The 24,241-nt window shown below is 48.9% G+C and overlaps 2 protein-coding genes across 4 annotated transcripts; both read right to left on the bottom strand.

Annotated features, from left to right (window-relative positions):
- Window positions 1-1,122: 1,122 nt before the first annotated feature.
- Window positions 1,123-6,578, bottom strand: uap1l1 (UDP-N-acetylglucosamine pyrophosphorylase 1, like 1). The gene is made up of 9 exons (XM_012861973.3): window positions 5,720-6,578; window positions 4,789-4,993; window positions 3,595-3,770; window positions 3,349-3,521; window positions 2,170-2,363; window positions 1,919-2,059; window positions 1,662-1,847; window positions 1,451-1,517; window positions 1,123-1,382 (listed from the first exon to the last, which is right to left on the bottom strand). Exons 1-9 carry the CDS (start codon window positions 6,015-6,017, stop codon window positions 1,296-1,298), a joined length of 1,527 nt encoding a protein of 508 aa, XP_012717427.2. The 5' UTR covers window positions 6,018-6,578; the 3' UTR covers window positions 1,123-1,295.
- A 2,862-nt stretch (window positions 6,579-9,440) lies between these two features.
- On the bottom strand, window positions 9,441-23,622 carry slc25a25b (solute carrier family 25 member 25b). Of its 3 annotated transcripts, none has more exons than XM_036139891.1 (11): window positions 22,811-23,622; window positions 15,218-15,344; window positions 15,024-15,111; window positions 13,167-13,202; window positions 12,891-13,002; window positions 12,640-12,798; window positions 12,416-12,568; window positions 12,214-12,321; window positions 11,084-11,251; window positions 10,863-11,013; window positions 9,441-9,625 (listed from the first exon to the last, which is right to left on the bottom strand). In XM_036139891.1, the coding sequence occupies exons 1-11, from the start codon at window positions 23,126-23,128 to the stop codon at window positions 9,441-9,443; spliced, it is 1,605 nt and encodes a 534-aa protein (XP_035995784.1). In that variant the 5' UTR covers window positions 23,129-23,622. The 3 variants fall into 3 exon arrangements, with proteins under 3 accessions (XP_035995784.1, XP_035995786.1, XP_035995785.1); XM_036139893.1 differs by lacking the exon at window positions 22,811-23,622 and adding an exon at window positions 17,589-17,969; XM_036139892.1 differs by lacking the exon at window positions 13,167-13,202 and having other exon boundaries at window positions 22,811-23,620.
- Window positions 23,623-24,241: the final 619 nt, after the last annotated feature.

The raw sequence follows: 24,241 nt of genomic DNA, 5'->3' as shown, positions 1-24,241 counted from the left end.
GCTGCCACATCCTGGTGTGTTTGGTTCTCCCGGTCATTCATTTCAGGGCTCTACCTCTTCAGCATAAAGAACCATGACATTTATTTTTACGTCTTCAAACTGATCCAGGATCTCTGTTTTGCAAAAAACCCGTCAGTTACAGGAGTATTAGAAACATTTCCATATCCATGTTCACTGGGACTGGAATACAACGTTTGGGGAGCCGCCTGACAGACTGTTTGCAGCTTCCAGACCCAAAAAGAACAATCTTACTTTGATTTCTCCATAAAAGTTTGTTTCTCTTTGAACAATACGTTCTATATCGTTGACATCTTCAATGATGGGACTAAATGGGGGCTTTTTGCTGACAGCCTGACTTCTTAACATCGTTGGATCGTTGGCTAACTCGTGGCGCTATTCTTTGATGCATTTCAATCGTAATTTTTTGTTTTCCACTTCTTCCTGATTTTGGTTTCCATCTTACAGCATCAGAGAGCAGTTTAGGTAAGCAGCATCATTTTCTGCAATTACTGTAATGTATTTTTAACTAATCAAAGTACACTGTTCTTCTGAGCATCGTCTGGAACTCCCCGTTCTCCTCAGCGTAGCTTTGTAGTGAGACTGGACCGGTTCTAGACCGGTGTGTCTGCGGTCCAGACCCGCCTCTTATTAACAACATGTGGCGCTTTATGAAAATACAACAGACGTCAGACTGGATGGGAAAGATTTCCACGTTTAAACCGTCAACAATCAGAGTTAAAAGGGAAGAAGATGTAACTTAGCGGTAAACAGGTTCAACTTTGCAGGAACGGCTGCAGGATCGCAGTAAAATGAGTCAATGTCTCCTAAAAACACTAAAGTTTATCAGTTTGAAGATCAATAACTTGTCTTGGTGGTTTATTCAGTTGATTATAAGATGAAAAGGTTTTGCAGATCATAGTTTTCTGTATTTATTTGATTTTAGGCGCCGTCTCGCCTTCACTGACCGGATCTGGTTGCTGATGTTAGATTTTTGTTTTTCTGAAGCAACTCAGTGAAAGCAGCTTAAAGACTTTTTCCATTTTGTCCACAACAATATAAAAAAGCAGCTTTTTCTTGATTTGACTATTTCTGTATTTTCTTGTGGATTTCAGTATAAAAATGTTGAATTGAGTAATTTTTTATTAATTGCAGTAAAAACCGTTTATATAAAGTCTGCTGGTTGATCCCTGATTGGTTAACTCGTTCCATCACAGTAAAGCTTCACAGCCTGATGTAACACATGTCAGCTGTTCTCCATGATTGTCTTTCAGAACCTCCTCCTGATCCGATCGGGTCTACCGAGCCTGCAGCCCTTCAGCTGCTGCTTCATCCAGGATGAAGGGAGTTTTTATGCTTTTCCCTTTCAGCAGCTGCTCCAGGCCCTGAAATGACAGCCGGCTCGGTTAGAAACCATTAATGGATGAATAAACGTGACGGAAATGCTCCTCACCTCTCCGAAGTACGACACCAGAGGAGAAATCTCACATTTTGCAGGTGGAGGGTTCCCTGCCGATGAACTAAGGTGGAAAAATATTCACACGTTTTACTAAAATCTGCTGGAAAAGCCACATTTTTATCAAACTAACGGATCTGATAACATCGTCTAGCATCGGTCGTTACGCTGACAGCCTTAAATGTGAGCGTCAGCGCCGCGCCCTCACCTGCAGGCGGTCTGGATGCAGTTGCCATGTTCGTCCAGCAGGGCGGCTCCAGCAGCCGTGGCCCAGCGGCAGTGCTGAGCCAGCAGCGCGTCCCTGGCTGTGGTGGGCGTGTCTGCCGCCGCTCCGTCAGCGTTCTTCAGAGGAGAAAACTCGTCCTCCCTCAGGACCTCAAACACAACGAAGCTCCTGCAGGACGGCGTCAGAGTTCAACAGCGGAGCGAAGCGGATTAACGGAGTTAAGGTGGAGTAATCCCTACCTGGAGAACGGGAACACGTCAAAAACAAACTTCTCCATCTTTATCCCGTTGGCTTTGGTCGGTTTCACCTGGTTCCCACAAGAGTCCACGAACGGGACCTTCTTCAGAGCCACATGCTGCTTCAGCCGCCCCATAAACTTCCTGAGAGGAAACAGGAGAGGTGATCAGACGGTCCACGCTAATCTGATCCTAATCCTGTCATCTACGTCTCATCTGCTGAATGAAACTCTGGATCTTTTCTCGTCTCTTACTCGGCCACGTCCTGCAGGAAGCTCCTGGTGAAGAAGTGGTTGCAGATGTTCCCGGCGCTGTAGACCAGCTCTCCACCAGTTCCTCGGAGTCGGGCCGTTTCAGGTTGGATCTCGCTGTACTCCACCACCTGAGGGACCCCGCCCACCCTGCAGACCACGCCCACCGGCTCAGCCGGGTGGGCCTTCTCCACCACCTGATGGTGCAACGGGTCAGAGCCTCACGTCAGACGTTCATCTGATCACATGATTCACCCTCATAAAGAGGCTGAAGGAAACATCTCAGATCTTCTACACTTTCCTGAAGGTTCTCCAAACCTTTTAAACCTTTTCAGGTGAATTCAGATGATTTAGTCACAGAAAAATTTAACTGACAGATTTTCCAGGAAAAGTCTTCAAGCTGAAGGAGATTTTAGGTTTTTATTGTGACTAATTAGCTAAATTTGACACAATAACTAAGGTTATTCAAGGTTGTTCAAAAGGAAGGAATGCAACTTAATCTGAATCATATTGACAATAGGACGGGATTCTCTGGGTTTGAATTAGACCCGTTTGTCTTGTAAGGCTTCTAAGTGTCCAAAAAACCCAAAAGGTTAAAAACTAAAACAACTGGACTTCTGTTCTGAAGCTGAAGACGTTTCTCTTCCATCCAGGAAGTTTTCTCAGCTCTAAATGTCTGCAGTAGTGAGGAGTTCCAGATTTATGGACCTGCAGGCCTCCTTAGAGCTTAGACTCACCTGGAGATTCACCTGGAGCTGGTCACTCCAACCATGGAGAGTCGTTAGCCTCCTCGTTAGCCTGGCTCCCAGGAGGAATGTTGTGGTCATGGAGGAGTGAGTTTAGTGAAACTTAGCATTACTCAAACCTACAGCTGTGTTGTAAGTTTCTGAAAGTTCAAACCTGAGTCCTCCTCCTCTGGTTAAAGTTGTTTTTCCTCGCTTTACGTAAATGGCCTCCTTCTCTGTCCAACATGTGACAGATAAAGCTGGAACTCCTCTCTACTGCAGACGTTTAGGACAGAGAAACGTCTTCAGCTCCAGATCAGAAGTCCAGTTGTTTTAGTTTTAACCTTTTTGGGCTGATCATGACCTGATGGCTGAGAATCCTCCCCAGCGTACCTTGAAGTGACATTTTTGATGAACTGGGCTTACGAGCATAAAATAACTAAAGTGAATTAAACACCTTGGCTCCACAGTCGGCTCCTTTGGTCACACAGAAGCCGACAAACAGCGGGTCGGCCATCTTGACCAGGATGTTGTCCACACAGTAAACGTGGACGTACTCCACTCCTCTGCGCTTCATGTCCTCCAGCAGGTCGTTGTCCACCAGCGCCTGGTACAGACCTCCATTACCGTCTGAAACAGAAACACCGCCGGCCTGAAGGTTATTCTCTTCTCCTCTGTGGATCTTCTCCAGGTCCAAACCCACCTGGAGCCATGGCGATCTTCCCCTTCCTCTCCAGGATGACCTTCCCATCGAAGGTGACGGCTGGGATCATCCTCTGCTCGAACATGATGATGTTTGAAGGCTCCAGGCCGAAGTGAGAGTTCTCCTGGAAGAAGGTCTGGGTGGGCTTCAGGGTGAACTCGCTGGTCATGATGTACCTGGACAGGTGATCCCAGAGAGGAAGAGGACACAGCCTGTCAGAGCCGGTGAGAGGCTCCGCCTCCTGGAAGCTGCTGCTTTCCCCTAATTAGAGACCAGCTGCACATCTGGAGCTGTGATCATTTCTGGATTAATGCAACTTCATGGAGACCCAAAGAAAAAGACGAGTTTGTAAGAAGCCAGAAAAACTAAAATCCCACAGATTTCCCATAATTAGAGATCAGCTGCAGATCAGAAAACGTTTTTGGTTCTGAAGCTTCTGGCCTTCAGAAATCGGCGGCTTCAGTCCCGGCCTGAATATTTAGCAGAAATGTTTTAGTGACATCACAGGCGGGGCTCCTCAGGGCGCCCTGCTCTACAGACACGCTGCTCAGGTCGGCCATTAGCAGCTCAGGCCAACCCGCCATCTGATCCATTTTCATTGTGTTTATTTTATTTATTTGTTATTAAGTATAATAACAAATAAAGCAGCGTATCATTATTCTTGGACCACTTTTACACCGGCTCACCCCGTCGGAGATTATAGGCTACTGCAGCCGCTCTAACTGTACGCTGATGACACATTAATTTATATAGTCAGGTCAGCTTTAGTTTGATTTTATAAAAGCTTGTTTTGGTTGAAGCTGTTTTATAACGTTCGCCATTATCTTACTAAACTATTATTTTTATACCTGCTGATTTTGTTTGCGTCTGTTTCAAACATTTTCAGCTTTGGTGAAGACTAGCTTTGTTACAAACCCCAACGTTTAAAAATGTTACTTACCCGTAAAAAAATTCTGTTTTATGAAGTTAAAGTGACATTCCTCTAAAATCCTTCAGAAAATAACTAATTAAACATAAATAGTAAATACAATGTGATGACGCTAATATGTTAGATATTGAAACAAAAGCAAACTATTATTATTAAAATAAAAGATAATGCAGCATTTTTTAAACATGTCAGTAGATGAAGTTTTCTTCTAAGTGGAGAGTAAAGCTCGTTAAAGCTAATTAACGGCCATTCTCTCCTGATCTCACCAGGGAACGGTGCATTTGGAGCCGTGTCTGCTCTCTGCGAGCCTCTGGATCTTCAGGATTCGCTCCGCCTGGATCTGATACAGAGTCTTCCTGCTCGGCAGCCCAACGTCGTACATCCCTTTGGGATACTGGACTCCAAGCCGCGTTCCCTGACCTCCGGCCAGGAGCAGAACTGCAACATGATTCCTGGAGATCTGCAGGAACCCTGTTTGGAAAGAGAGGACACATGGAGACCAGGAGGATGGAAGTCAGTTTGAGCTTTATTTGTTCATTTATCTTTATAACATAGACCTTTTAGCTGTAACTGTAAACTTTTTAATAATGTTCATATGTTTAATAATTCAAAGATTTACTTATGGGTGTTCCATAAAGTAGTTTAGTCCCTCTGAGGCAGATGATGCTACCGCTTGGCTTCTAGATGTCTGATTAACAAACTAACAACAAATAAAGATCTTCTTATTCTAACTCTTGTAAATGTTAAGTTTTCTCTCTGACACAGTAGTCGGACAGGCTGGGAGTTGAACCTGCAACCTATCAGAGCCAGAGCTGCTGCAGCACCTTTCTCTAACCCTGAATATTCCTGTTTTCATGCAGATTATTACAAACTGCTGATTATAGCGCCAACTGATTGCGCCCCTAGCGTAGATTATGCGGTACTACACGCTAACTGAGAGTTAGCGCCGCTTCTGTCGCCTTTTGTAATTTTAATCACGTAAATAAATAAATAAAATCCAATTTAGGCACCGAACTGCCCAGAAAAGCTTTAAAGTTGTGATTTCAAACACTAACGGAACCAGACCCACTGAATCTAACCCTAAACAGCAGCAGCGCGTCTGATGCGTAATATCGCGATAAAACGCGCAGTTACCGTCCTGACTGGAGCCCAGAGGAAGTGAGCCCAGAACTTTACCCAGTTCTGGTTCTGATTTACCTTCTCTTTCCCACTCCGCCAGGTTCTCCGGGTCGCTCCTCCTCACGCTGCCCATGCTCTCCGGCGGTACCGGCTCCAGAACCAGGTCCCGGTTCGGGTCCAGGCTGCGGGACGCCGCGGCGGCGTCAGCAGCCTCCGCGGCCGCCTGGCAGTGCTCCTCCAGCCGCTGCAGGTCCAGCTGAGCCAGCTCCTGCAGGAACACCGCCTTCTCCTCCTCGCTCAGCTCCGACCAGAACCGCAGGACGTGGGCCTGACCCGAACCGTCCAAAGCGGTTCTGATCTGCTGCAGGGACGGCATCGTTCAGGCGCGCTGGTTCCTGCAGCGCGGAGCCTTTGGGAGGAAATGACGCCTGGAGACCGAACAGGAACCAGAATCCTTCCTGGATCTGGACCGGAACCGCAGAGAAGTGATGATTCAGCAGCTCATCAGCTGATCCGGGCAGAACCAGAACCTGCTGACCGAGGCTCTTTATTCTGACGCGTTTAAACACTAAATGTTGAAACGGATCTTTTTAGAAAACAACCAGAATTAAACATCCAGAACCAGAACCAGAACCAGACCCAGTTTAGGTCCAGCCACGCCTCCTCTGCTTCAGGATTAGCAGAACCACCTCAGCAGGTCGCTCTGGTACCGGCCTTCAGGTCATCTGGATCGTTGGTTTTGGTGTCTCTCCACAGGGTTCTGAAATGTTCTGGTGGATGGAGTTCTAACAGAACCCACTGGACCCGGTTCCCCTGATAGACCCGTCTCTAAGCTCCCACCACAGAATCACCGCCTACATTAGATTTAATCTGAAAGTTTATTTAATCCGTACCAGTCTGGGTTTAGAACCCGTCCCAGAACCAGAACCTTAAGGTGAAAATGAGTCTTGAATTCTTGATCTCTGCAGCTTTTGACCCGTTCTAGATAACGTTCTAGATCTGAACGTTCTAGATGACGTTCTAGATCTGAACGTTCTAGATAACGTTCTAGATCTGAATCCAGACTAAAGTTCATGTTGTGAGGAGGAGAAACAAGGTTTTCAGATTCTAACCTAATTAATCCTCTTTAGTTGGTTAAACCTAGAAGATTTTAGGTTGTGACGTTAATCTGCTAATGATCGCCTCAGAAAAGCAAACGGTCTTCATCATCATCATCATCATCATCATCATCATCATCTCCAGCTACCTGTGGCTTATTGGACCTTTCACAGCAGCTCTTAATAACTTGTATTGAAAATTATATTTTTATTGTGGTATTTAATGTAATAATGATAATAAATGCAGGTTTTAGTTTTTTTTCTTGGACTAATTGCTTTTATTTTAACAATAGAATGATGCTAAAAGTGTAATATTTAATTTTAAATCAATATTTTGTCATTAAGTTGGAAACTATGATTTTTTTTTCTACATCATTATCCACACATAACATCCACATATCCTCTTTTTTAAACCTTAAAATAGACATAAAGGGCGTTTCTTTAATGATGACATGTTTCCTACAGTAGATCTTTATTACAAATTAGAACTTGTCTTTTTTCTAAAGGCCAGGCAGATTTTGCGGCTCTGAATGAGTTTAATTGAAACGTCTCTTTAGGCGGTAAATGTCTAAAGCGTGGCTCATTAACCTGAGACGCTGCCTCCAGGCTTTAAACCAAAACCACGGAGGTTTCTGCTCTGATTGCTTTTATTCATTAACTTTCCTGCTGGAAGTCAGTAACAGGCAGACAGCAGGAAATGCAGAACGTCTCCTTTAATAGAAAACCAGCCGCTGTCAGCATCACAGCAACATTTGAAGGTCAGCTGGTCTCCAGCTCAGGCCTCCGTCACATGATCCACCTTCCTGGACATGAAACCTGCAGCGTTCTAACTGACGGAGGAACGTTGGATCAGGATCATCAGCTGGAATAAACAGAAACAAACTAAACAAGTTTAAACATAATCGGTTCTCCTGTCAGACCAATAAATACAGAATAAATAAATAAAAGCTGCAGTAAACCGTCTCTGAATCCACCACAGGGTTCTGGAGCGACCCAGCTGGCTCCACCATCAGTCCGGTCCTCTGAACGCTCACTTTTCAGACTTTTTCCACCGAGTTTGAACGCATCAGGCTGAGCAGTGATCTGTGAGTCAGGAGTGATGAAGGAGACTTTAAAACGTCTTCCTCAGCTTCTAAAGCCCCCTGATGACCCTGGTCTGCTGTGGGACCCTGCTGAGGACCAATCAGGAGGTCCTCCAGGAGCTGAGGGCCAATCAGGAGTGTCTTCAGGAGCTGAGGGCCAATCAGGAGTGTCTTCAGGAGCTGAGGGCCAATCAGGAGTGTCTTCAGGAGCTGAGGGCCAATCAGGAGTGTCTTCAGGAGCTGAGGGCCAATCAGGAGGACCTCCTGCTGAGGACCAATCAGGAGTGTCTTCAGGAGCTGAGGGCCAATCAGGAGTTTCTTTAGGAGCTGAGGACCAATCAGGAGTTTCTCAGGAGCTGATGGCCAATAAGGAGATCCTTCAGGAGCTGAGGGCCAATCAGGAGTGTCTTCAGGAGCTGAGGGCCAATCAGGAGTGTCTTCAGGAGCTGAGGACCAATCAGGAGTGTCTTCAGGAGCTGAGGGCCAATCAGGAGTTTCTTTAGGAGCTGAGGACCAATCAGGAGTTTCTCAGGAGCTGATGGCCAATAAGGAGATCCTTCAGGAGCTGAGGGCCAATCAGGAGTGTCTTCAGGAGCTGAGGGCCAATCAGGAGTGTCTTCAGGAGCTGAGGACCAATCAGGAGTGTCTTCAGGAGCTGAGGACCAATCAGGAGTTTCTTCGAGAGCTGAGGGCCAATCAGGAGGTCCTCCAGGAGTTGAGGGCCTGGACTGCAGATCATCAGAGCAGCTTCTGTGTTTGTTTGGGGCTGAAGGCAGAAACTCAGGTCCAGTTATATTTTAATGGTCTAGGAACAGAACCTGGTTCTCCAGAACCAGGTTCTGCACCAGGCAGCACCACAGCACAGCAGCTCAAGGAGCTGAGAAGGTTTCACATTCCCACCAGGGTCCTTCAAGTCAACCAGAGCGCTCCTCGCCTGGAAAGGTTCTGCTGAGCTGCAGAGACCAAACATCTGGACCTCAGGAAGCTCCTTCAGCAGAACCAGAGCTGCTCCTTCAGCTCCACCCTGAAGGAACGTCCTGATGGACACCATGATCATGGAGGAGCGGAGATGATTGACCCAAACAACAGAACCAAAGTCGCCTGCAGGAGGCGCTAAAACCCAGAACAACATAATTCAGGCTGAGGAGCCGAGGAGGAGCTTCATCATCAGTAACATCTGCAGACATGATGAAGATCTTCAGCTGCTAGAACTTAGAGCTGCCAGTATTCCAGGCTGGTCGGGTCACTTGGTGAGGAACATGGAGGGTTTGGGTCAGGAGACCATCAGATCTGACATGTGGGATCAGACCTAAGGTGTCTGGAGGAGATCCTGCTGGTCTTCAGGAACGTCCACCAGCCTGACTGATGGACGGAGGAGACGGGTCCTCAGGTCCATGGAGACCAGGTAAGGCTTCAGAGGAGAACCCGGCTGGTCAGGCTGCTGGAGAACCCGCCTCCATCTTCTCCGCCCAGAAGAGACCTTCTCCTGTCTCCAGCGCCTCGCCGTGAGGGACACGCCTGGATTAAGACTCAGAGGTGATAAAGCACTGAAAGCAGACGGCTGTGAGGGCCCGGCGGGTCGGCCCGGCCCGGCCCGGCCCGGCCCGGCCCGGCGTGTCTTCACCTGGACTGGACCCCCAGCGTGATCTTCAGGTGCTCGTAGACCACGTAGCTGATGCTGACGGACGGGATGACCTTCATGAAGTTGGGCGCCAGGCCCCGGTAGAGGCCCAGCGCTCCCTCCGTCTGCACGATGTGCCGGAACAGAGCCGTCATGGTCATCTGGGGCCCGCCCTGCAGGGAGGCTGAGGAGAACACGGAGAACACGGAGAACACCGTCAGACCCTGGGTTCTCCAGAACCAGAACCACAGCTGGACCCGGCTCCAGATCTGGACCCCGCAGCTGATGACGCTTTTAGTTTTTAGTTTTAGTTTCAATGATCTCTGAACAAAATGTTTCATCAGAACCTTTTTATTGACAGGTTTGGTTCTGGTTCTAGTTCTGATGGGTCAACAGACCATAATATCCTTCCACAGAGATGTGAACATTAGAGGAACTGACCTAGCGGCCATCTACAGCGTCCCACAGGGTTCTGGACTCAGACCTGAACGTTAGTGGAGAACGTGCTGCAGATCGTTATGCTGATGATCCTCATCTAGAAATCTGTCTCTAAAACTACAAGATCACCTCAAAGACGCTGTGTTCTGGAGGTTCTGGAGGTTCTGATCGGACCCAGGCACCAGAGACCAGGACAGAGAACGTTCTAACTTCCTCTGGATTACGGCCAGAACGTCTCCATGTCTCTTCCAGGAGAAAGTCCAGTTTTCCCAATAAATCTCCAAAGATATAATTAGTTAGACCAAAATTTAGGAATAAAAACTGAAAAATGTCTGAAGTCTAACAGGATCTAAGGAGGCGGCCATGATGGGTCAGAACCAGGCGCTCAGAGAACAGAACCTTCAGGTTCTACAGAACCATCCTGTGAGTGAACAGGAGTGGGCGTGTCTCTCTGCACTCTGGGCTCTGATTGGACAGAAACCAGGAAGTCCTCCAGCGGTAGGTCCAGCTGGCTGGAAGGAGACAGAAATACTGGATGGAAAAACCGTTGATCCAAAAGGTTCTGAATATTTAACTGGATCAGAACCACCGTCACTCTAAGACGGACAGTTTGGGGAAGATGTGAAAAAAGAAAAACTTAAATCTGAACGGCGCTTATAGAAAAACTGGACAACGACAACAGAACCAGGTCCAACTCTCTGTGACCCGTTTACGCTCTGAAGGCTGGTTCTGGTTCTGATGGAAGGACAGCTGAAACCCGCAGGTCTCCCTCTATAAACTATAAACTCTATAAAGTATCTGAACTAAAGGTCCCGGTCCACTTTCCCGCCTGAGCTGCTTGTTAAACGGTTCTGAAGGAGGACCGGTCCAGAACCAGAACAACCCAACAGGATAAAATAAAGATGAAGAGGAGATAAATCTTCATCATAAATCAGCTGCCAAGTCATTTTGAATAACAAGAACCAAAGTGAGCAGAACCGGACCTTGCGCCTGCATCCGGGTCCGGACCAGCGCCAGCGGGTAGCTCGCCAGTTGTCCGCAGGTGCTGGAGGTGGTACCGCAGGCCAGGAGCACGAAGACGCCCGGGTCGGCGCTGTCTGTGGCGAACCGCTGCAGCCACGAGTTCTTCAAGGTCTGAGGGGAGCAAACGGGTCAGAGGCAGGAACAGAACCGGGTGAGGACGGCTCGGTTCCGGTCCACTCACCTCGTAGACGGCCAGGTCGATGCCGGCGTAGGGGATGATGCCCAGCATGTTGGGAACGTAGCCTTTGTAGAACGCCGCCATGCCCTCCTGACGCAGCATGTGTCTGGCACAGTCCGCGATGCCCGAGTACTGACCCGTCTTCCTCAGCGCCAGCCGGGTCTTCAGAACCTGAGGGGACAGGAAGTGATGTCACTGGCCAGGCAGAGATGAGCCGGCGCAGCAGCATCAGAACCAGAGAAAGGCCCAGAAAGGCTTGGTTCCAGTCATTCATGTTCTGGATCTGGTCGTTCTGGTTCTCAGAACATCAGAACATTCCCCCAACAGTAGGTCCAGAAAGTAGGCCGGTTCTGGAAGATAAAGTTCTGAAAAAGTTCTGGAAGACAAAGTTCTGAAAGACAAAGTTCTGGAAGACAAAGTTCTGAAAAAGTTCTAGAAACTAAAGTTCTAAAAGACAAAGTTCTGAAAAAGTTCTAGAAACTAAAGTTCTGGAAGACAAAGTTCTGAAAAGTTCCGGAAGACAAAGTTCTGAAAAAGTTCTAGAAACTAAAGTTCTAAAAGACAAAGTTCTGAAAAAGTTCTAGAAACTAAAGTTCTAGAAACTAAAGTTCTGATAGATAAAGTTCTGAAAGACAAAGTTCTGAAAAAGTTCTAGAAACTAAAGTTCTGGAAGACAAAGTTCTGAAAAGTTCCGGAAGACAAAGTTCTGAAAAAGTTCTAGAAACTAAAGTTCTAAAAGACAAAGTTCTGAAAAAGTTCTGGAAACTAAAGTTCTAAAAGACAAAGTTCTGGAAGACAAAGTTCTGGAAACTAAAGTTCTGGAAGACAAAGTTCTGGAAACTAAAGTTCTGATAGACAAAGTTCTGAAAGACAAAGTTCTGAAAAAGTTCTGGAAGATAAAGTTCTGGAAGACAAAATTCTGGAAACTAAAGTTCTGAAAAAGTTCTGGAAACTAAAGTTCTGGAAACTAAAGTTCTGGAAACTAAAGTTCTGGAAGACAAAGTTCTGAAAAAGTTCTGGAAGCCACCGGCCAGCTTCCTGCCTGCCAGTGTGTGATTGTGCAGTAACCGAGCAGAACCTAACAGAACCAGAACCGTAGGATCTGGGGTTGTGGGCCAGCGGCGCCGCCTCACCTCCATGGGGTAGATGCTGCTCTGGGCGATGGCGCCGGCCAGCGACCCGGAAACGAAGCGCTCAGCGATCCCCAGCGTCTCCTGGTTGCTGCCGATGAGCCGCTTGATCTGGAACCAGCGGATCAGCGTCACTCAGCGGGAACGGACCCGGTTCTGACCCGGTTCTGACCCGGCTCTGACCCGGTTCTGACCCGGCTCTCACCTGCTCGTAGGCCATGAACTTGATGGCGGACTCGGGGGCGATCTTGATGACGTTGATGCCGTTGCCGCGCCACAGCGAGCGGACGCCGCCCTCCCGGATCATCTGCAGGAAGCCGCCGGCCATCCGCATGCTGTTGCTCTTGGAGGCGTGGACCTGAGGAGACCGAGGCGTCAGGTTCTGGTGCCGCTCGGCCCGGTGGCGCCGCCGCGCCATCACAACTTTACCTGCATCAGAACTTTAAGCCTGTCCAGCGGCGCCGTGCAGGTCCGGGACACGGCTCCGGCGCCGCCTCCGGCCACCAGGTGGCGCCACCACATGCCGGTTTTCTTCTCCTCGGCGGTGAACTCGTCGGGGACGATGATGCTCTCGCCGACGTCCAGGATCTGCGGAGAGAGCGGAGACGTCAGGACGAGCAGAACCCCCAACGGAACCGTGGACCCAAAGGCAGGAACCGGGCCGGGAGCAGCGGCGGTACCGTGGAGTGCTTCCAGTGCAGGATGATCTCTGGGATGTTGCCGGCCGGGTGCAGCAGGTGGTAATCTCTCCACTCGTCCCAGTCGATGGTCATGGTGCCGTTCTTATCCATGCTGCGGAGAACACGGGGAACACGGTCAGAACCGGGTCAGAACCAGGGGGGTTCCTGCTGACATGCAGGGAGCTGCAGGCTGCGGGGAACGCCATGCGGGGAACCAAAGCAGGAGAAGCACAGCAGCAGGAAGTCGACAGGCAGACCGAGGAAGCTGCTACTTACTACAGGACCGGGGTCCAGATGAACCCGGTCCGTGTTCTGACAGGACACAGACAGACAGACAGAGGGTTAGACACACGGAACCGCCGCTGCATGACAACACACACAGAGCAACGGTACCAGTGGGGCAGAACCTGATGGGGCAGAACCTGGTGGGTCAGAACCTGGTGGGGCAGAACCTGGTGGGTCCGCCTGCCAGCTGGGGGCGCTGAGCCCAGTGGGAGGAACGCTGTAGGTCCGATCCATTAAAAGCACCTGAGCTACCAGGTTCTGGTTCTGGACGGTTTCACCGGGTCTCAGGAATGACCGTGGTACCGGTTCCTCCTGGGGTCAGACATCGCACCGTTTACCGGCCAATAGGAGACGGCGATGAGACGCGGCAGCCATCTTCCTGCATTAAGCCTGAGGCCCCGCCCACACGACGGGAGGAATTTAAAGCGACGGCGTCCCAATTAAAGCTCAGGACGCAGGTCGGGAATTTCTCCTCCTCCAGAAGAATAATTCTGATCATCATCACTTTTCTCCACAGCAGGAGCAGGAACGCCGTGGTTCTGGTGGTACCAGCGTCTCAACATGTTCATTTAATGTCACATCTGCCAAATATAAGCAGAACAGTGACGTACTGGACCTGCTGCAGGAGGTCCGGTCTCAGATCCGTCCACCGCGCTTCAGAACAAACCCATCGGCCCGGTTCTGAACTGTGCAGAACCGCACAGGCTAAATTTATAACACATAATTTCCAAAACAGACCCATCTCCCCCTCTGGTTCCTGGAACCACAGCGCCAACAGAACCCGGGTCAGGAAGCCCAGCATGGTTCTGGTCTCAGATGGTAGAACCCACCTGGCAGCCACTGGTGGTTCTGATGAGCACGTGTTTACGGTTCTGTTCAGCAGTAATGAAACGGGTTCTGATTCTGATTGGACGTGACAGACGGTGGGAGGGGCTTATGTGGGTCAGGTAGCAGTTACAGATGTTAACCAGCAGGGGGCGACGGGTTCAGTTCTTTATTGTTGCTGGCATAAAATTAATTTAATTTTACAGGACGAGATTATTTCCTCCTTAATGACCTTTATTCTGTTGTGATAATTAAGTCTAAAAGAATCACATAAATATTAAATACTGAAATATATGATGATTTTAATAAAACTGACTTATAAATGTCCAATTATTTTAATTATTTTTTTTAATGTAAAGTTGTATAAATAATTGTGGAAATCATGTGATAATGTTAATTATACATTTGTTCCAGCAGATAATTCATTCAGTTTTATCATGTTTTATCTGTGTTGCAGCACTTAGTGGGCGGGGCCAGCACTACTAGTGACAAGCTGATTGGTCTGCCTTTAAAGCTGCCTGTAGGTTAACCAATCAGGCATTACGTCTATTTAAATCAGCCAATTACATTTTAAATCATTATATGATGGACTGCAGCACAACAAAGTATTAAATCAGAAAATAATTAGAAAATAAAATCAATTCAAGTTTTAATCAATGTTTCTGACTCTTTTTGTATATATTTAAGGTATTAATTGAGATTTTATTTAAGGATCAGATATAGAAATATTTATTTAAACCATTTATTTATTGGGTTTTGGCATTTCTGACTCTGATTTAGTTGAATCCTCCAGTATTTCTGCTTCTGACCTTTCAGAGGCATGATGGTGCATTTAAGTACGGTTCGTAAATTACATGTTCCATCCTAAACTAGGCATAAAACCTTCATTTCTGACTGTTGCCGGGTGTTTTCACTGCAGTCTGACAATAAAGTTTTATGTGTCGAATTAGAACAGAGAACAAAACATTTAAAAAGATGAACTCCAGAACCGGTTCTGACTTCTAATGATCGGGTTCCTCTCACCTTCTGAGGATCTCCTCAGCCTGTTCCTCTGAGATGTTTATCTCCAGGTCTCGCAGGAACTGCATGATCTCCTGCAAGTCGATGCGGCCTGAAACACATTGACGGGTCAAAGTTCAGCGCTGCTGCAGCAGAACCAAGCAGAACCCGTCCCCAGAACTGGACCTCAGGTTGAGTTCGGTCCAGCGGCTCCTCACCGTCGTTCTTCTTGTCCAGACTCTTGAAGACGAGCCGCAGCTTCTTCTCGTGGTCTCGGAGGTAATGAACGAACTCCTCAAAGTCCAGCTGCCCGTCCAGGTCTTTGTCTCCAGCTTTGACTATTTTCTGAAAGGGACACAGAGAAAAGTGAGGGACGGCGTGCCTCTAATCCACGGCGCTGGTCGGATTATTACAGAACTTTAGAACCTTTCATCACCAACATGCTCAGAGCTGCTAGCTTAGCCTGAGCGTTCGTCCCCAGGAGGCCTAGCTTAGCTGACAGTAGAAGAAGAAAAACAACTAATGAGCTCCTGGTGCTGAAAGGAGAGGAATTAAACTGGATTAGAATGTAGGTGATGATGTAAAATAGCTAAACTTATTGTCACACAGCTTCTAAATGTTTTAGAGCGCAGCGTTTTACCGTGATCACCTGCTGGTAGAAAGAGGCTAAATTTGGCTAAATGACAGAAAATGGAAAAGCGATCAGCAGCAAATGTGAGCAGTTATCTCTGGGAGGAGAACAGAGGAATTAAACTGCTGCAGGATCACGGCACACAGAGCTTAAAGCCTGTCGCTGCAGATTAAAGCGTCTCCAGCCTGAAAAGTCAAAGCAGGAATCAAACTTAATGACCATCTAGGCTACTGACATTATGGTGAAATACAGAAAATACATCCCCTCTTTTATAGTCTTTGTACATTTCTCCACTTTTATTTTCTATAATTCTTTTATCCATCGTGGATTTAACCCGTCAGGCTGCTGAAACTAATTATTTTCTCTCTATGGGAAATATAAAGTTTATCTTATCTAAATAAGATAAAGATGACAATGTTTATTCTTCTCACCATAAACGCAAAAACATCGTCATCCCATATGTTGCTGGAGTCTCTGAAAAACTCAAGAGGATTTTCTCCAAACACAAAATCCCAGAACATTTCAAAGCAAACAGGACCCTCAGACAGAGGCTGGTGCATCCCAAGGACAAAACCCCCAAACCTAAGATGAGCGGAGTGGTGTCTGCAGTTCAGTCAGTGAGGAATGTTCTGATCTTTATATTGGAGAAACCAAACAACCTCTCCACAGACGCATGGCTCAACACAGGAAGGCTACCTCCTCAGGACAAGACTCTGCTGTCCACCTACACCTTAAGGACAAAGGACACTCTGTGAGGACCAACATGTCCACATTATGGACAAAGAAGACAGATGGTTTGAAAGGGGAGTGAAGGAAGCCATCTACGTTAAGAGAGATAAAACAACCTTAAACAGAGGAGGAGGCCTTAGGTTCCAACTCTCAAAAACTTACAATACAGCTATAGGATTAATTCCAGCCAATCATCACCTTAACTCTCACCATCATTCAGGTGATTAAAACATTGTTCCTTTAAGCCAAGCCAATAACAACCCTAACGACTCCTCGTTACAGAGGAGTGGACCAGTTTCTGCTGAATCTGCATGTTATCTAAGCCATTACAGGCCTTTGTTAGGCAGTAGTATAAAGCTTGATGCTCATCATTACTCCAGACTTTATGAAGTGAGAAAGCTTCCTGGAGAGGAAGAGAAACGTCTTCAACTACAGAAAACAAGTCCAGTTGTTTTGTTTTTTTACCTTTTTTTTGGGAATACTTTCATGTTACTGTACATTTTTTAAATTTTCATGTGAACTAAAATGAAATTCTGTAATCAAAAGTATCATTTATACACGTGTAACCGGCCCTTTAATGACGTGATGATGTCAAAGTGGAACAATGTAGAAATGAGTGATGGGGGCGATAAAGTTTATCTTATCTAAATATCAATAATTGTCTAATTGTTAAAAAAGTTTATCTTTTCATTTCCTCCTCTGTTCAGGAGGATCAGCCAATCAGGAAGGAAGGAAGGAAGGAAGGAGGGAAGGAAGGAAGGAAGGAAGGAAGGAGGGAAGGAAGGAAGGAAGGAAGGAAGGAAGGAAGGAGGACAGAATACGGAAAGCAGTAAATAAAATACTAAAGTTAAATCTGGACCTCATCGTTTCGTTTCCTGCTGCTGCCTAACGAGCTCTGAGGCGCCGCTGCTGTAATCAGACGCCGTTTAAACAATCTGAACAAAAACCAGAACCTAAACCGGTTTATCCAGAACCTCTGGTCAGAACGGGTCTCAGCATCAGCATCATAATCTGACTGAGTGGTTCTGATCCGTCTGCAGCAGTATCAGGATCAGCTCTGAGTTTAACATCAGGGAGCAACCAGGACCGGACCAGGACCGGATCAGAGGACCGGATGAGAGGACCGGATCAGGACCGGACCAGGACCGGATCAGGACCGGATCAGGACCGGATCAGAGGACCGGATCAGGACCGGATGAGAGGCCCGTCGCCCCCAGGCGGTACCATACCTGCTGCAGGTCTGGAGGCGCCGCTGTCAGGATTAAGATCCTGGACTTCCTGGGATCAGAACCGGCTGTACCGTCCTCCTGCCTGCTGGTCGTTTTCCTCTGCAGAACGATCTGCAGCAGCTCACAGCTCACAGCTCCTCCAGCCGGCCGGACCTCTGGACCCGGGCCCTCTGCAGGCGTACTGCCAGCGGTACCGAGGACGGCCCGGCTCAGGCGGGCCAGGAGGTCCTGGAGCATTCTCAGAGCCGGTCCTGGTCCAAAGGAGGGACAGCTGGGCTCAGACCAGATCCTCCTGCAGCATCGTTTCCTCAGCAGGAGGAAGGAGACAAAATGTTCCGAGCCGCAGCAGAACCTCGGACTCCTGCGTCCGTCCGCCCAGAACCTGAGAGGATCTGACCCAGAACCTGAGAGGACCTGACCCAGAACCTGAGAGGATCTGACCCAGAACCTGAGAGGATCTGACCCAGAACCTGAGAGGACCTGACCCAGAACCAGCTGCAGACTGGCAGCGCTCAGCCGGTGAAAGGCAGCACAGTCATCCTCCAGAACGCTGCATCCTCACTGCAGCCCGGCCCGGCCAATCAGCACGCCCCACACTGCAGGGCCCCTCTGAGCTCAGCCAATGGGGCGGAGGAGACGACTCCGTGCCTTTCAGGCTGCGTCACAGCAACAGGAGGGGGGGGGGGGAGCTGCAGGGCTTCCCCGCGTCACTCCCCCCCCCCTCCTCCCCATGGATCCTCCTGCTGCACCGGCTCAGATTCAGTCCAACAGAACCGTCAGCATCCAGCTGAACATGCAGCTGAGGAATTATGGGATGGTTTGGATCAGAGCTGATTACAGGGCTTAGAACGGCCTAGTCAAAGGCCAGACCAACTGAGACTCTGGGAAAAGGCCTGAAAGCTGATGTTTTCATAGAAGAATAGAGACTCAGAACCAGAACTGGTTCTACAAAGATCCGACCCGGGAATCTGGGAAAAGGCTCGAAGCAGCAAAAACACCACGGAGCATCTGGACCCGATCATGAGCGGTTCTGGAGTTTCTTTGCCATGCCCCCACGGCTCCAGCCTCCCCAGCTGAGGGAGCGTCTGGACGGAACCGTGACATGAAGCTGGACCGTGTGGTCCTGGGGTTCTGATGAGCCGTTTCAAATCAGAACAGCTGGTTCTGCTCGGGTAAAGCGGGCCTTCCTGGCTTTAATGTTCTGCTCAAACATTCATCAGACGCAGCAGCCGACCCGACACGCTGCCGCCTCTCTGCTGGTTCCTGGCCTGAACCAGAATGTTCTGGGCGTTCAGAACCGGTCTGAGCAGGTTCTCTGCTGGTTCCTGGCCTCAACCAGAAGGTTCTGGGCGTTCAGAACCAGTCTGAGCAGGTTCAGGCCGCCTGTCTGTCAGTCACAGATTCTTTAAATTGTTCGGCGTGACCTGCAGGAGAAAATCCACCAACAGTCACATGACCTGCTGTCAGCGGGTCAACAGGTCAGCGGGTCGCCCCGCCGGTTCTGAGATGTGCAGAAACCCCCACACAGGATCCGAAACGCACACCTAGACTCCAACAGAACCCGTCAGCAGGGTTCCCCGACCCGTTCATGACACCGGCACACGGTCCGGCTGCGCTGACTTAGAATCGGTTCTGCCTCAGTGATGATTGACTGTGTCCCGGTTCCAGGTCCAGACCCGGTCCGATTTAACGGACTGCTGTGCTTGTTGAGCAGCCTGGTTAGACATTGGTGCTGGTGGTTCATTAAAGACCCAGAAAGGTTCTACATGGTGGTCTTTAGGTCCGCTACAGCTGGTGAGATGTGACACTAACCAAAACGTGTGAAAATGAAGTAAAATTCAGGGAGTTATGATTTATTTCACAAATAAATGCACTGGGAGCTCTTGAGACCCATCCAAGATGGCTGCCACGCTGGATCGGAACTTTTTTCCTGTGGGATTGACTTCCTGTTTTTACAGTTAGTGAACCATAGCGCTGCCTAGTGGTCATTTGTTTTAACCGCAAACCGTATTTATCAGACTAAGTCGCACTTTTTTTCATAGTTTGGTCGATCCTGCGACTTATAGTGAGGAGTGATTTATTTTAATAGACCCCTTGCATCTGACGTCACAGTCACGTGATCGGGGGTGCGCGCCTCCATCTTGGTGGGCAGGCTAGCCTGACAGCCCGTCTACTACATGAGAAAACGGGTGATTTAGAGCGTACTTTTAGTTAGTTTATTTATGGGATCTAAACAATGCCTACGACTTGTTGCGCTCCCGGTTGCACAGAGAGGCATTCCAAATCGTTGGATGTACGTTTCTGTCGTTTACCGAAGGATGAGGAAAGAAGAAAGAATTGGATATTTTCAATGAAAAGAGCGCAGGCAGACACTCCCAATGGACTGGGGGAGCGATCATACTACAACAGAATTTGCAGTCTACACTTCATCTCCGGTAAATACAACTTAATTCTGCTCTAGTCATTGTTCTACTTAAATAGCGGCGGAGGGGAGGTAGCGATCGCTACACGGGCCGGAGAAGCGGCCCGTGTAGCGATAGCTACCTCCCCTCCGCCGCTGTCTGAAGCAGCAACAGCGGCTTCTCCGGCCCGTGTAGCTGTTGCTGCTTCAGACAGAGGCGGCTCTCCGGCCCGTGTAACGATAGCTACACGGGCCGGAGAGCCGCCTCCGCCGCCGCGGCTGCTGTCTCCGCCGCTGCGGGTGCTGCTACAGACAGCGGCGGAGACAGCAGACAGCGGCGGCTCTCCGGCCCGTGTAACGATCGCTACACGGGCCGGAGAGCCGCCGCTGTCTGCTGCTTCAGACAGCGGCGGCTCTCCGGCAGCAGCCGCGGCGGCGGAGGCGGCTCTCCGGCCCGTGTAGAGCCGCCGCTGTCTGGAGCAGCACCCGCTTCCTGCTGCTCCAGACAGCGGCGGCTCTACACGGGCCGGAGAGCCGCCTCCCCTCCGCCCGTTCACGGGCGCTAGTACGTCTGTGTTTACGCTGCAATGTCGCCGACACTCCCACCCATTTTAACAAGACAAAAACACCAAAATAATCCGTAGTGAGTGATGTTTTTTTTTAACCTACCGGGCGGGTCTTCCTCTGCTTTGTGCTGTTACACAAACATGTCTGAACATCCATCCATCCATTTTCTGACCCGCTTAATCCCTCATGGCGTCGCGGGCGTTGCTGGAGCCTTTTTCCTGATATAAAATAATTGTAGCCGTCCAGTGGTTTCAGGGGCTTTCCTGCTCTCTTGTCCGTACTGGCCTGCGTGTTTATAAAGCAGCTGTGTCGCGGTACGAAACCCTTGGCCAGCATTTCACAGACTCGCTCCGTCCCTTCAGGCTTTTGCTGTGTGGATCTGGCAATCTGATACCATCAACCATCAACTTACTCTTAAAACGATCTTGTGATACGTTATCTAAAGAAGAAAAATACCTGGAGAACTCGTCATTTCGTCAAATGGCGTGCCAACCAATAGGGCCGCCACGCAAGGGGTTCTGGGTAACGGAGTCACGTGGTTGCAAGGGGTCTATTGTTAAATAATACTGGATAACATGAACCAAGGAGTAAACATTACCATCTATGGCCACAGGAGGGCGCTCAGGGCTTGTGAAAACTATCTGCTGCTCCTGCACCACTTAATTTTTTTATTAAAACATTAACTTATAAACAACAAAGACTGAACATGTTTCTATGTAGTTTCTCTGTTTCAGTCTTTATTCACACAGTGAAGCGTTGAGTGGAGCAGCTCTAAGGAACCAGACTGAGACAGAACCGTTACTGGGCCGTTAGCTAATAGCAGCTAGCGCTAGCTGCTGTTAGCTGATAGCAGCTAGCGCTAGCTTACAGCTCTGATGACCGGGCAGTTTACAACTTCTCTGATGAACGTCAGCTTCATGTTGCTCTGAAACATCCGTGTTAGCTTAGCATGTAGCACCGTTACGCTCACCGTCTGATTTCAGCGTAGTTAGATTGAAACGCTCTAATGAGAACTTTCCTGGGTTCTTGTGCTAATTTACCTCATTCATCCTCCCAGGTGTTTTCCAGGTTATTCAGCTGGTTGTGGATCCAGCTGTGTGATTTAATAAGTTGCTTTACCAGAATAAATGTCAGTTTTTAGCTTTAGGTTGTGTGAAATAAATTTCTAAATAAATGCAACTTATAGTCCAGTGCAATTTATATGTTTCTTTCCTCTTTGTGGTGCATTATTGACCAGCGCTCCGTCTGAATAGCCGTTCTGGATCCCAGGTCAGGTGGTGTCAGGAGGAAGGAGGCAGGAAAGGAAGCAGGATGCTTCCTCTCCTAGCTCCTTTAAGCGTACGCTGAACCATGTTCTGCTCTTTTTGGGCCGATTCTTCAGTCGTGTCAGAACTTTTGGATCAAGTTCCAGCGTCATGGTGCGTGGTGCAGCATCCAGGGGCCATCAGCCTGCTGGATCCAGGCATGAATCCAGCAGAACTTCACTTTGGACCCGGTTCTGGTGGAGGAACGACATCCTGGTTAAAAGCTCAAAGCTGATCCTGCGTCCCACGTACAGAACCATTCTGAAGGCTCGGTTCTACTGTTGTGGACCTGGAACTGCTTCCCTTTGCACTGGTTCACGAGTCAGAACCAGTTTGGTCCAGATAAAATCAGTTCTAGCTGCAGGGTTCCACAGAGTGGACCAGAACATGGACTTTATCGGGCTTTTAAACCAGAACCGCCTGGAGGAGCTGCTCAGCATCAGTGAAGTCAGAACAGAACCAGGACCGGTTCCGACCCACAGTGGAAGCTCACACCTGAGGTCAGGAAATTAGGTTCTGGAGGAGAAACCTTCTGGGTCCGACAGTCCAAAGGTGCCGGGATTCTTGCCTGGTTCTGCAGTCGGAACCATGAGGGAGGGAGAAATGCTCCAGAACCCGCTCTGGGTCCCTGGTTCCGAATCTGGAGGCGTGGTCGCGTTTAGTTCGGTAGGATTACATATTTGGAGGAATTATTTAGGCTTAAAAAGTTAAAGTGAGGTACCGAACCTAAAATAATCTGGGTTTGGTTTAAATTTCACCGAACCGAACCTCGTAAAACGCAGAAATTCTGGGATGGTTCTGCTGAGCAGGTCCAGCACGAAGCGCACGTCCACAGTAACCCGACCCGCTCCCAGCCCTGCCCGTTTTTAACGGAACACCGCGCCGGTTCCTGCCGCAGACAGGACCCGCTGACCCAGAACCAGAACCAGAACCCGAACCCGTCCTCTTACCCGCAGGTCGTGCTCGGTTCGGTGGACTCCCAGCTTCTTCAGCCCGATGGTCAGGTCGTTCACGCAGATCCCTCCGTCCCCGTTCACGTCCAGGATCTGGAACAGAACCTTCATCCGGTGCTCCGGGTCCGGACAGCCGCACACGTCGCACGGCTGGTCCAGAACCTCCGAACCGGACCGGGAGTCCTGGGAGGCGGGCTGCGGGCTGACCGGAGGGGGCCCACACCCTCCGCCCGGGTCCACGCCAGCGTGGGTCTCCGCGGACCGACACTGGCAGAACACGCCGGCGAGCACACGGGTTCCCTGCTGCGGGATCATGAGGTTCCGGTGGAACCGGGCCGAACCGCTGCGGGACGAGTAGAACCGGACCGACGGACTAGCACCACGTCACATGTCCCTCCATCCGCGGCAACAATAACGTGGCTTGGCTTCTAGGATATTGACCAGAACCGTTCCTCTGACCCGGATCAGCTGCTCACAATCCCTGAACGGAACCGGTTCGGTTCTGGTTCGGTCCTCAGAACGCCTCCTCAGTGGACCGAATCGGATAAAAACGACCCGTTAGTGGGATAATAATCCGGGCTGTCAGCGCCTCCAGCGGCCGATAAAAAGCCTTAAAGCGAGTTTAAACCGAACAGATTCTGAGTCTCAGCGGAAAAAAAGATAAAATTGTCAGAAACGGTTCAAATTCTTCGGCTTTTTGCATTAAAACGCATTTATTAGCCGCTATTCACGGTCCGCTGGCTGCGCCAAACCGGCTTCTGCAAATCTCGCTGTTTAACGCGAGATTATAGTAAAAAGACGGCGGTGGGAATTCAGCTCCACACTGGGATCCACATCATTTGGCTCGGCTCACCGGTTCTTCCAGCTAAAAGGTTCTTCTTTTAGTGTCCTGACTTTTATACTTAACACACGCGCCCGCATCTATAAAATATAACACTGACGTTTATAACATGTAATAAAATGCAATAAAACTATTTGGTGTAATAACTGTATGCTGGTTTGATGGTTTATCTCTTTAAAACAGAAAACACAGAAGCGTTCAACCTCTGTCGCTGAACCTGATACGTTTCAACACGTAAAAAGCTTCTAATGCTAACAGCAGTTAGCCCGTCAGCCAGAAATACCCATATTTAATCCTATTTATAAGAGATTAATAGCAGTAAAAGGAGAGAAAAAAAGAGTTGGCACACTGAGTTGGCTCGGTCCTGAGCAGCACATCACTGCTGGACACAAAGCTCAATGAAAACCTGAAAGCAGAATAAGAAACTTCCTGAAGGAACCAGTGAGAGGACGCGCTGGACTTCCTGTCAAACCCACTGACCTGAGGCTCTGCTGATGAAGATCCGGATTCACCCAGAGGGTTCAGATCAATAAGGAACAGTTCCTGAACAGTAGACTCTGTTTACGCACTTTGGCTTTAATGGATAA

This window comes from Fundulus heteroclitus, chromosome 8 (assembly GCF_011125445.2).
Source record: "Fundulus heteroclitus isolate FHET01 chromosome 8, MU-UCD_Fhet_4.1, whole genome shotgun sequence".
Lineage (NCBI taxonomy): Eukaryota > Metazoa > Chordata > Actinopteri > Cyprinodontiformes > Fundulidae > Fundulus > Fundulus heteroclitus.
Note: the sequence above shows the minus strand (reverse complement) of the source record. Positions and strands in the feature narration are given on the sequence as shown.